Consider the following 13,051-nt stretch of genomic DNA (forward strand, 5'->3'; position numbering starts at 1 on the left):
GGTATGTCTTTTAATTTGCCAGATCTTGTTTTATGCACTTCAATCTGATTTTTCTTGTTTAACTTATTAAGTATTATGTAGCTTTGAATAGGTAATACATTCATTCAAAATTTAATATAAAAGTGTAAAAATGAATTTAGTTAATTTTCCTGTCTGTTGCTATCTGCACTCTCTACCAACTCCGTCTCCCAGAGGTACTTCATGTACATACGAACATATTCACCTATTCGTGCCGAGTAGGAATGGAATGCTTTCCCTTTGTTATTGTTTCTGGTTCGTTGCTAACGCACAAAAAAGCCATTGATTTTTGTACATTTATTTAGATACTTACCACATTTCCTTATTAATGCTAATAGGTTTTACTGTAGCCTTCTGGATTCCCCAAATACAGTCTTATATCAGCAAAACAAGAATTTATTATTTTCCAATATTTATGTCAATAGTTTCTTGTCTAATTGCTTTCACCTGAATTTTCAAAGCAATGTTGAATCTTATTTCAGACTTTAACAGAAAGAGCTTTAGCATTTATAATTAAAAATGATGTTTGCAATTGGTTTTTTCCCTCCTTTTACTTACAGCTTTAATTTTATCAAATTATACTTAAAGCTGTAAGATTTTAGCAACTGCTTTTTCAGCATATACTGATAAAATGTTTTATCTCTTTTCATTTAAAACATTCTTTATTTTGAAATAATTTTACTTACAGAAGAGTTGCAAAAACAATACAAAGACTCCTGTACAGCCTTTACTCAGTTCCCGAATGCGCTGCTCCAGGGCTACCATCCGGTGTGCACATGTGTCTGTGTGTGCGCAGTTTCCTGAAATAGCTGCAAATTGTCCCTACCTTTAACCTTTAAATGTCAGTGTATATTTTCTAAAAACAATGACATTCTCTTACATAATCATATAAGAACTACTGTTAAAATAAGAATAATAAGGGAACCAACTGTATGGGAAAATATATCTGCCAATGATATCTTGGACAAGGGTTTGATCTCTAAAATACATAAAGTCACTCACATGACTCCACTCCAGGAAAACAAACTATTCAATTAAAAAATGGGCAAAAGACCTGAACAGACGCTTCTCCAAGGAGGACATACAGAGGGCCCAGAGACACATGAAAAGATGCTCAGCATCACTAGCCACCAGAAATATGCAAATTAAAACCACAAAGAGATACCACTTCACACAGGTCAGAATGGCCATCATAAACAAATCAACAAACAAGTGCTGGCGAAGATGTGGAGAAAAGGGAACCCTGGTGCATTGCTGATGGAAATGCAGACTGGTGCAGCCACTGTGGAAAACAGTATGGAATTTCCTCAAAACACTAAAAATGGAACTGAACTGCCTTTTCACCCAGCAATTCCACTACTGGGATTAGACCCTAAGAATCCTGAAACACTAATTCAAAAGAACCTATACACCCCAATGTTCATAGCAGCACAATTTACAATAGGCAAGAGTTAAAAGCAACCTAAGTACCCACCAGTAAATGAGTGGATCAAAAAACTGTGGTACATTTACACAGTGGAATTCTACGCAGCAGAAAGGAACTCCTACCCTTTATGACAGCACAGATGCAACTGGAGAGCATTATGCTAAGTGGAGTAAGCCAGGGGGTAAAAGACAAATACCATATGATTTCACCTTTAACAGGAACCTAATCAACAAAGAAGCAAGCAAAATATAACCAGAGACATTGAAATAAAGAACAAACTGACAATAACCAGAGAGAAAGGGTGAAGGAAATAATGGAAGGGAAAGGGTTGTCAAAGAACATGTATAAAGGACCCATGAACGAAGCCAAAGTAGGGTAGGATTGAGAGTGGGAGGTGGGGGGAAAGTGGTGGAGGGAAAATGAAAACAACTGTGTTTGAACATTAAAAGAGAATGAACATTAAATGTATAGAAACATTGAAATAATCTTTAAATTCTTTTTAATTTTATTGATTATGCTATTACAGTTGTCCCATTTTTTTTCTCCCTTTTATCCTCCTCCTCCCTGCTTCCCACCTCCCTCCTTGGTTCATGTCCATGGGTTGTATGTATAAGTTCCTTGGCTTCTCCATTTCCTGTACTATTCTTAACCTCCCTGTCTATTTTGTGCCTACCCATTATGCTTCTTATTCCCTGTACCTTTTCCCTTCTTCCCTTCCCCCTCCCCACTGATAACCCTCCATGTGATCTCCGTTTCTGTGATTCTGTTCCTATTCTAGTTGTTTGCTTACTTTTTATTTTATTGGTTTGGTTGTTGATAGTTGTTGAATTTGTTGTCATTTTACTTCATAGTTTTTCTTTTTAAGGATTTTATTGATTTATTTTTAGAGAGAGGGGAAGGGAAAGAGAAAGAGGGAGAAAAACATCAATGTGTGGTTGCCTCTCATGAGCCCCCTACTGGGGACCTGGCCTGCAACCCAGGCGTGTGTCCTGACTGAGAATCAAACCAGCAACCCTTTGGTTTGCAGGTTGGCACGCAATCCACTGAGCTACACCAGCCAGGCCTGTTCATAGTTTTTGATCTTCTATTTCTTAGGTAAGTCCCTTTAACATTTCATATAATAAGAGCTTGGTGATGATAAACTCCTTTAACTTTATCTGGAAGCACTTTATCAGCCCTTCCATTCTAAATGAAAGTTTTGCTGTATAGAGCAATCTTGGATGCAGGTCCTTTCCTTTCATGACTTTGAATACTTCTTTGCAGATCCTTCTTGCCTATAAGGTTTCTTTTGAGAAATCAGCTGATGATCTAATGGGAACTCCTTTGTGGGTAATTCTCTCCTTCCCTCTTGCTGCTTTTAAGATTCTCTCCTTATCTTTTATCTTGGGTAACTTAATGATGATGTGCCTCGGTGTGTTCCTCTTTGGGTCCAATTTTCTGGGGACTCGCTGGGCTTCCTGGAAGTCAGTTTCCTTCACCATATTGGGTAAGTTTTCCTCTATTATTTGTACAAATAAGTTTTCAATTTCTTGGTCTTCCTCTTCTCCTTCTGACACCCCTATAATTTGGATACTGAAATGTTTAAATAAGTCCCTAAGCCTCTCTTCATTTTTTCTGCATTCTTGTGTCTTCATTATGTTTCAATTGGATGTTTTTCTTTCTTCCTTCTTTTCTTCCAAATTGTTGATTAAAGTCCCAGTTTCCTTCCCTTCACTGTTGATTCCCTGTGTTTTCCTTTATTTCACCTTGTGTAGCCTTCATTTCTTCCTTCATTTTGCGACTGAGCTCAATCAATTCTGTGAGCATCCTGGTTAACAGTTTAACTCTGCATCAGATAGGCTGGCTATCTCCTTGTCAGTTCTTTTTCTGGAGTTTTGATCTGTTCTTTCATTTGCGCTATATTTCTGTCTCCGTGCACCTGTTACATGGTAAGGGGTGAAGCCTTAGGTATTTGCCAGGGTGGGGCAACCCTCTTTGCTGCATTGTGGTGCTGTCCTTGGTGGAAGAGTCAGAGAGGGAACAATGCCACTTGCTGTGCTCTTGTCCCACTTGCCATCACTTCCCAACAAGTAGATTGTGAAGGCTGGGAGTCTGTCTCTCCTGCCACTGAAACCTCCAGTTGTTTTTTTTTTTTAACAGCCAGGGGTTTTGAGTCTTTAGTTTCCCGTGCTGAAACCTGGGTTCCATGGCCCCTCTCACTCCCGCTGTTTCTCCCAGCTATCTGCGCTCGAAAGTGGGATCTCCAGCGTGGTCCGTCCGCTGCCGCCTTGTCATGTGTCCTCTCTGCCTCAGCTGCCTGTCTCCACCCCTCCTATCAGTCTGGATGAATATTTTTTTAACTCCTTGGTTGTTGGACTTACACACAAATGATTATCTGGCAGTTCTGGGTTTTTAATTTGGTTGTTATCCTTTGTTTGGATGAGGCTGTGCTGATACTGAGGCTGAAATAAAGCTTGGGTTATTATGGTGCAGAGCTCAATGTTATTTTATTTGTTTTTTTAGCATCTATAGTCATAGGTGAGATTAGGCCATGGCATTAGCCATTTTCTTGCTGGAGCAAGAAAAACATGAGTGAGTTTGGAACACCTTGCGGTGCCAGAAAGTAAGGAAGTGCTAACAAATAACAGGGGCAATGACGAAACAACACAGGAGCCGACTGGAAAGGGTTCCCAATGGCCAAATCTAGGCCTGAGAGAGCAAAAAAAAAAAAAACAAAACAAAACAAAAAACCCGTGTTAGTATTACATTATAACCCATAAAAGAAAACATATACCCATTAGTTTATGCTCAGATAAATTATTGAATACATATATGGGGGAAAAGAGCTCTTCCTTACAGTAGTATACCAATTAATAAATGTAGGCGGAATAAGGGAACAGAAAGTCATCATTAGGCAAATAAACATTAACACTTGCTGTAAGCAAGAACAATTAATGGATGCTAAAATCAGTGGGCAAAATTCTAAGGGGAAATAAATTTACACAGCTTCAAAGAATCTACTCACAAGATTCTTACTAATTTCAAAGAAGAAATTCGTAATTTCATAGTGGAGAAACTCAGCACATACCACCCCAGCCGTGTGACCAAAGTTCCCTTGACCCCCGGCCAGGAGGCCCTGAGAAGGGCAAAGCATTGTTTCTGGGGTCGTCTTGCCAAAAATGCAGACTCTCAACCTAATCATGTGAAAATAGGAGGCTAACCCCAACTGAGGGGCATTCCTCAAAATGACCGGCCTGGACATTTCAAAAGTGTCAAAGTCATGAAAGGCAAAGAAAGACGAGGGGCTGTCAGGCTGAAGGAGGTGAAGGAAACACATGACAAAATGCAAGGCGCAATCATGAATGAACCTGCCCTGGGCCCTGAACCAGACATGGAACATCAGTGGCAGAACAGTTGGCCAAATCTGAATGCCCACAGATTAGAACTGTACCAATGTTAATTTCCTGATTTTAATAATTATACCATGGTTTTATAAGTTGTTACTATTAGGAGGAGCTAGGTGAGGGTATAAGGGAACTCTACTAGTTTTGCAACTTTCTGTAAATCTAAAATTATTTTAAGACAAGAAAGAAAGAAAAAAAAGAACAACAGTCACTGAGGTAGGGAGCAGCGGACACAGCTCCTGTGGGGCTAGATGGCCACTGCCAGAGCCCAGGGCCCGCCTTCTGACCACCTTATACCTGCCATGTTGTTCTGACATTCTTCCACCCTCCATGGACTTTGATTCCTGCCCCCATTTTTTGCTCCTTGAAAGAGATAAGCTAACACCAAAGGAGGATTCCAAAGAGGCCCTGGAGGGCGAGAGTGATGGGGCGATCATGAACGGGGGCTACTGCAGATGACGCCCAAGGACACACCAGGCCTTTCTGTGCCCAGCTAAGCTGAGGCTGAAACATGGGATGGTGTGCAGACCTTCTGCTTAGCAACTACCACGGACAGTGCACAGGGGGCTGTTCATTCCAGGTGAACTTAGCTGGGACAGACGCCGTGATCTCTATCTTTTCCCTAGAGCTTCCTGGGGTCTATGTTATTAGCCTCCTGAAGGAGGCCCCAGAGAGTTCACCTTACTTGGTCATTTGGTGCTACTGTCCAGTCCCAGAGTAGGCTGGGGAGGTGACCCAGTCAGCCTTCCTCCTAGAGGTGCTCTACACTGGCCTAGTCCCAAGGCTGGAGAAGCCTGGTCTGGCCTGACCCCAGAATGTGGGGTGAGGAGGAGGATGATGTGGCAATGGAAGCGGGAAGGGTTCTGTGGGTCCCTTCCCCTTGGAATTTTAGGGCATGGGAAAGAAGTAGCTCCAGCCCAAATTGCAGAGCCTCTGTACTCTGCCTCCACTCTCTGAGGAGACATTCTGAGGGCTAGCAGAGAGCGGCAGGTCAGTCTGGCCCGTCTTCTTCCAGCCAGATCTGCCATTTCCAGGGAACATGATGAAGTTCCCGAGACTGTGGGGCACAGGGATCATGCTGAGAGAGAGAGAGACATAAGGGCCCTCCTTCTGCTCTCTGCCTTGAAGGGGGTGCAGGGGCAGCTTCCCTCCTGGACACTTGTTAGCAAGTTTTGGCCCCAAAACAAAGGGGGCAGGAAAGTGCGAAATTCCTGCTTTGGACTGTGGGGCTAAAGAGGGATCTTGCAGGGGCTGTGAGGAGGTTAAGAGGCCTTAGGCTGGACGGAGAGGAGTGAGCGGTATGAGGGAAAGGTAGGTTAGTTGCCATGCCACAGCCGAGGGGCCTTTATTGGATGTTGAGGGCACTGGGCCAGTAGGTAGATGCTAGAGGTTATGGCACACCTTCTCAGGGTGTAGTGGTGCCCGGATGTCCAGTTTGTGGATCTTGCTGTCCTTATCGATAATCTCCAGCCGCAGCTTGGGTGACCGCTTCTCAGTCTGGGACGAGGGCAGATCAGGGCCCTTGAGTAGCTGCTTGTCTGAGTCCTCCACAGTGATACGCAGAGTACAGCCCCCTGGCAGCAGGTCTTGTTCGTAGGCGGCTGCCAGCTGGTTTACTACACGGCGCTCTACCTGCAGGTGACAGGTGAAGTAGTGTCACTGCTGAGGCCTAGGCCAGCCTGTGATCTGAGTCTGAGGGCAAGGCTCTACCACTTACTGCTAGGGCAAGTACTTACTCAGAGCTTTAGTTTTCTCATCTGCAAAGGGCTAACAACACACAGCTTGCAGGACTGTGCTAAAAACTCAATGATGTCAGCCCTGGCTGGTATGGCTCAGGGGATTGAGCACCAGACTGCAAACCAAAGGGTCACAGATTCAATTCCCAGTCAGGGCACATGCCTGAGTTGCAGGCCAGGTCCCTGGAACGGGGTGCGTGAAAGGCAACTACGCGTTGATATTTCTCCCCCTCTTTCTCCTTCCTTTCCCTTCTAAAAATAAATGAATAAAATCTTAAAAATAACAACAACAAAATACCCAAAAGATATCAGTTTCTGAGGTTCCCAACCCAGTTCTCCATCCTGACAGGGATTCATACTTGGTCACCCTCCAGAACAGCGGTTTAACTTGATCATCCTGTGTTTTTGCTTCTATGGGGCATCTGCTCTGGGTATGAACAACTCCAGGTGGGGAGCCCAGGGCCTATGTCTGGGGGCACAAGGAGGGAGGCGTGGAGGTGCTCACCTCATGCTTGATGGAGCGGGCACCATAGTGCACATTGTAGCCGTCGACCAGCACGTCCGCCACCTCACGGTCCCAGAGCAGTGTGATGTTGTGCCGTTGCTTGGCCTAAGAAAGGTCAAAGAGGAGCACGTGGCCCAGTGCTTTCCAGCTCTCGTTACTCATGCCTGAGGCCTGGGCTTGTGAGAGACTGTGTGCTCAAGACCACTGGCCCCATACACTGTGTTCCATCTTTCGGGAGATGATGCTCCCAGCGCAGCTATCCCATCCCCGCCCATGGGCAGTCCACACTCTTACTCTCTTGGCCCAGAAGTTCAGTTCCTTGTTGACTAGCTGGATGAGCTCCGAGTGGCAGAAGGGGAGGAAGTAGACAATCTCATTGATTCGTCCCAAAAATTCATCCCTCCGGAAGTGAGCCTGAAGGGCCAGGTAAGGGGTAGGGTGAGCTCAGTGACCCAGATGGGAGTAAAGGCAATTATTGGACCCCAAAGGGGAAGGTTTGGGGGGTTCCGTAGCTTTAGGATGGCTAAGGGGATCCCCCCTCCCAAGGCTCCAGCAGGAAGGACAAAATCTTACTTTCAGGATGGGGCGAATCACATTCTCCTTGAAATTCTTTGATATGGTGATCTTGTCATTGATCTGGACATCTCCTGTAGAAAAGAATCATAAACTGCCTACTTCTTATACCCAGGGGGCTCTGGGAGAGAGGCCTGCCCCTTGACCCCATCCCTGGCAAGAGCCCCGGTCCTGTCCCTAATGATCCGTGTGATCCCAGTCAACATATCAGGTCCTCTGGGCCTTGACCTGGTCTTCTACCCGAACGACAGGGTGGCACTGGGCACTTTCTGAGGCTCTTCCAACTACTGTGTGCTACAAAGCCTGGGGTTCCCTAGGGGGCAAGTTGTGTGAGGGAGAGGAGGAGAGTCAGAACTGAATTGAGTTCTGAGTTGGAAGAAGGGGGCTGGAGGGTTTGTTCAACTCCAGATGGAAGGGTGACGTGCATAGCCATCTGTCTGATGCCCCCTTCCTCTCAGCACTCTCCTGCCCACCCACACAGGGAGGCTCCCTCCCCGCGGTTTCTGATCTGCTGTCCCACTGTCACACCAAAGCATCTCCATCTGCGGAGTATGGGTCTCTTCAACCCCCTAAGACCCCGGCCTCTTCCTGGCCCCTCACCTTGGGTGTCTCTGTCCATTCCTCTGTCTGGAACTCTCCTGTCACCTGAGACTTGGGGCTTTACAGAGGAATTGAGGGCACTGTCTCTGTCTGGTACAACGCTTAGTATCTGGTCATTGTCAGCTATGGATGAAACTTCCTACTAAGACCTAAGACCTTACCAAGGCCTAGGACACCAATGCTATCCTTGCCCTCAAGAGATGTGCTGGTTGCCTGGGCACGAGCCCAGTTGCCTAGACAGCTCAGCCATGTGCCGTACCAAGGTTCTCGGCGATACGGTTATGGCTCATCTCCAAAGCTTCCTGCCTCAGCTGCAGTGCGTGCTGTGCAATCTCGTCACTGGCCACGTTGGAGGTCATAATGAAGATGGCATCCTTGCAGTCGATGGTTTTCCCTTTTCCATCTGTCAGCCGCCCCTGGGAAAGAACAGGGACTGCACAGTTAGGGAGCTGTAAGACTGAGCATCTCTTGCAGGAGGTCTCCCCCATGCCTGGCAGAGTCAGCTGCTCACTCACTCCCTGGGTTCTCTGAGCACTGTCCCCACACCTTGGATGCAGTGCTCACTGCCCTGGGTGGGAACTGTTCCACACAGTGAGCACCTCCAGGTGTGACTGCATCTGCTATGTCATCGATCATAGCACCCAATCATTGCTGGTACCCAGAGATGAGCCTGATTTCAAACACATCCATCCAACACACTTTCCTGGAAGCCAACTCTAGTCCAAGCTCTGTTGGGGCACTGGAGACGCACAGAGCCTTCAACATGCTCCAACAGTCTAGAGGAGTGACCCTCAGGAAACCAGCAGCGATAAGCCAGTGTATTGAGCGTTATGACAGGGAACACCCAGGTTTCTGTGGGAGTTCAGAGGAAAGTCTTTTACCAGGCCAGTGTGAGGACTAGATATGGTCATACTAGAGAAAGCTCCTTAGTTAACCAAGCTGTGCAAATGATGGGCACTTCCACCACAGGGACCTGCTTAATGTTCTCTTCGCATTCTACCCATTAGAAGCTCCAGGAAGGCAGAGGCTATATCTTGTTCCCACCGAGTCCTGGACGTGTCTGGCACACAGTAAGTGCTCAGCACCTGCATGCTGAATGCCTAAATCCCTACAACTTCTACAGAGAAACTGGGGCTCAGAGAGGTTAAGTAACCCATTCAAGGTCTCATGGCTAGTAAATTCTAGAGCTGAGGCTCACACTGTCTGATCACAGAGCCCATGCCTTTCCCTCTGCACCAGATCATACCAACAGTGCAGTATAAATGCTCCATGAAACTTTCCTTCCCTAAATAAAATTTTCTCAGAATCCTGCCAAATCTAGTTTGCGTCCTTTGATCCTTGCTGGAGAGAAGCAAATGGGACAAGTGTATGAAGAGGGAGGCCTGCCTGGGATGTCCTTTGGGTCTCAGACAAAGCATAGCTCCTGCCAGTCCAGGTAATGACTTTGGGGGATAGGTCACTGACCTCAGCTGTTGGCTTCTGCCTGACCCAGCCTCAGCTGGTAACCAGTCCTCAAGTGTTTCCCTTTCCCTCTTGGCCTGAGTCACAGTCAGCCCTTACTTCCAAAACCAATGTAATTGCAGATCAGCCTTGGCCCTCACAGGCAGCATGGGAAGGAATGTGCATTATTTGAGCTCCTACTGCATCCTGGGTGTTGTACTGGGTGCTTTTCAGCCTCACTTTACACTGGCCCTTGGCACAGGCCTCTTAGGAAGTGTTACTTCCAAGGGGATCTAATGAAAAGGGCCTCCTGATCCAGGTCCCTGGTTACTCTCTCATCCCTGCCTTGGGGTGGGACAAGGGGAAGAGCACAAATGAACATTCTTGAGCTTTTGCCATTAACTTTCTCACTTATGGGTTACAACACAACAGAATCCACTCCTTAGTATGGGCCAGGCCTGAGTGTGATGTGCCCAAGTGTGTGCATACGACACTGTTTGCAGAGTTCATTCAGAAGGACAGAGTGCACATGCTGCTATACTGGCCAGAGCAATAACCGGTGGCAATTTCATTCTGAGAGGTCTGTTCATAACTGGCCTGAGGATGGGTCCCAGGTGGGTGAGGGGAGCAGGTGCATGTATGACTGACCCAAGGGTGACTTCATATCTTGCTGTCCTCTGAGTCCTTGGCAATAAAGACGTGTCCCAGAGAGGAAGCTGTCACTGTCCCACCTCGTAGCAATAGCTGGAGTGCATACATTCTGGGTGGGGCATGAATGTTCACCCCAGACTCTAGGGGCTGTTTTCCCACTGGTTCTGTCCTTGAAGGAGGGAGAGGGTGGGCTCCTTGGGGCCCACTCTCTTCCTGGGACTTTGGTTCTGTGCCATAGGCTCTAGGGTCATCTGGGATGTGACTGGCATTAGTCCTATTTGGTGCTTTGGTGAGAGCAGTAAAATTCCTGTTTTTCTGGGCCCAGGCTTGGGAGAACTAACTGGGTGGGAGTGGGGGGCTTCCCTCATGGCCCCCGGCTGGATTATTAGGTGCCTTTAGAACTCCCAGTGCTTACTTCTCCTAGTGCAGCACTCACCACAGTGGGCTGAATTGCTCTTTGTTGTCTGTCTCCCATCTGCTCACACTGAATCATAGCTTCTTGCTTTGCCTCCTCCCTCTCTGACTCTCCTGATGGGCGACCTTGCCTCTTCTCTGCACAGTATACTCTCCCTGGTTGAGATCCCATCCCTCCCATGGCTTCCATGATCCTCTCAGTGCTGCAGCATTCCCGACTCTACTTTCAGTCCACACCTCTCCTATGATCCAGACTTCTCCAGCTGATGAATGACCGCTTGGATATCTCCATCTGGCTGTCCCTCAGGCATTACTCTTCAATAATTCCGAGCATCAGCTCCTCACTTTCATTGTCAATTTGCTGCTCATCCTCCTGCATTCCCTGCCCCTCGTCATCCCTGGCCCCTCCCTCTCTCTTCCCATCCAATCACTGAGCCCTGCACAGTTAACCTCCCGGTAATTCTCCCCATCCCATTTTCCTGCTTTAGACAGTCCTCCCATCTCCAGGCTGAACTCAATAGTCTCCTCAATGGCCCCTTCTTCCTTCCATCCTCTCATGGTTGCAGACAAGAACTTTATATAAAGTGCAAACCTGATCATGTTTCTCTCTTGCTTAAAGTCTTTAAAGGTTCCCTATGATCCACCAAATAAATCTATGCTCCTTTGCCTGGCATTTTAACTGGCCCCATTCTATCTTACCCACCTCATCTCCACCATTCTGTTCTCACTTTCCTCTGCAAGTGAGCATTACTGCCTCATGCACCCTGTGCTTTTGCACACTCAGTGTCTACTGCAGGCCCTTCTCCATTCTGTTCATCTGGCAAACACTTACCCTTAAGTTTGCCGAATTACCACTGAATTACGCTGGACAACAGAGCATATCCCCTGATGTTGTGGGCTCTGGCAACGGTTGTGAGAGGATGAGGTCCCTGTCCTCATGGGGACATACGCATAAATCGGGCTAAGTAAGCTTGGATGGCAGCCTTAGTCAATGAAACCAAGGGCACAGACATCAGAAAAGGCAGTAGGCTTGTGGGGCCTGCAGAAAAAGTTACTATCAACTACCAAGAGGCAGTTGTGAAGTGACAACAGCAGGGGAAGGGAGGACAGAGCTTCCATGTGGGGCCAACTGTCTTGCAGTCAGCAGCTGCTTTCTGTCCTTCTGGGCCAAGGAGGCCATCAGGGGTACCTCTCCAGGGACATCGGAGGCCGAACAGGCCGCTGGACTCTCCCTAAAAGTGAATGCTTCCCTGTAGTCTTTCTTCGGGCCCTGGCCACACGTTATTATTTATTATTTAAGTGGTAGGCTCTGGAAGTGGGCTGCCTGGGTTCAAACCCAATTCCCCCTTTCCAGCTGTGTGACCAAAGGCGAAGTACTTACCGCGCTTTATTTGAGTTTCCCCATTTGTTACAAGGAGGCAGTAATAATAACTATCTTCCTAGGGTTGTTGGGAGGACTAAAGGAATTGATACATGTACATTTTCAGAACAGTGCCTGGCACATAAAGCACAAACTTGTCAACTGTTATCATGTCTCCCTTCCACCTGTCACTCGGCAGGGAGCCCCTGAAGGGCAGGCAGGTCTGGGTGTGGTGCACAGCTGAACAGCTGAGTCCCAGCGAGAGCCCGGAACGGAGCAGGAAGTCTCAGAGAAGAGGTGTAACCAAATAGGCAACATCTGAGGGACTGGCTTCATTCCACTGCAGAGTGTCTGGGGACGGGGAGTAGCTGAGGGGCTAGGAGGACAGCAAGAAAACTCGGGCAGGGGCAAGAATCCTGGGCCAGGTGAGGAAGGTGGTGGGAAGCCATGGGGACATACGAATGCAGGTCTTCTTGGTAGGTACCTGTTCTGCTATTTGGTCCAGGGGGAATTTCTTCATGTACCTCGTCTAGTGCACCTGTGACATTCTCAGCGAAACTCATTCCTACTTCCCAAGAGTTGGCGGGGCTAAGTGGAAAAGGTGGGCTGGACTCTACCTGACAACATGCTGGCTAACATAGCACCTGCACGGGAGGAGAGAAGCCTCATCTTGGTTCCGCAGCCACTGGGAAGGGTGGGGGTCAACCCCTCCATGATCACACAAAGGGGAGAACTGGGGCTCTGGGGTCAGACATATTTGCAGCCCGACCCTGGCTGCTCCATACAGTAGCTCTGTGGCCTTGGACAAGTCATTTATAACCTCTGAACTTTGATTCCTTCATCTGTAAAAAATGAGATCATTTCTCATTGTCCAGTATTGTAATGCTTAGTGATAGCATCTGTAAAGTCTTCAGAACAACCTAGTACATAGAATGCACTGAATAA

The 13,051-nt window shown here is 47.3% G+C and overlaps 1 protein-coding gene across 5 annotated transcripts in view; it reads right to left on the reverse strand.

Annotated features, from left to right (window-relative positions):
- Positions 1-13,051, reverse strand: part of CLPB (caseinolytic mitochondrial matrix peptidase chaperone subunit B) — a 156,056-nt gene that overhangs the window by 7,268 nt on the left and 135,737 nt on the right. For 3 of the 5 annotated variants that reach the window (XM_053670747.1, XM_053670748.1, XM_053670746.1), the window contains 5 exons: positions 8,501-8,657; positions 7,642-7,715; positions 7,363-7,482; positions 7,069-7,173; positions 6,229-6,459 (listed from right to left, as the gene is read on the reverse strand). In XM_053670747.1, the coding sequence (XP_053526722.1) occupies positions 6,229-6,459; positions 7,069-7,173; positions 7,363-7,482; positions 7,642-7,715; positions 8,501-8,657 (687 nt within the window). Of the gene's footprint in view, positions 1-3,563; positions 6,460-7,068; positions 7,174-7,362; positions 7,483-7,641; positions 7,716-8,500; positions 8,658-13,051 lie in introns of those variants that run through there. The other 2 variants (XM_053670749.1, XM_037135667.2) reach the window with 2 other exon arrangements.

Source organism: Artibeus jamaicensis, unplaced genomic scaffold (assembly GCF_021234435.1).
Source record: "Artibeus jamaicensis isolate MK-2021 breed Jamaican fruit bat unplaced genomic scaffold, CSHL_Jam_final contig_64, whole genome shotgun sequence".
NCBI lineage: Eukaryota > Metazoa > Chordata > Mammalia > Chiroptera > Phyllostomidae > Artibeus > Artibeus jamaicensis.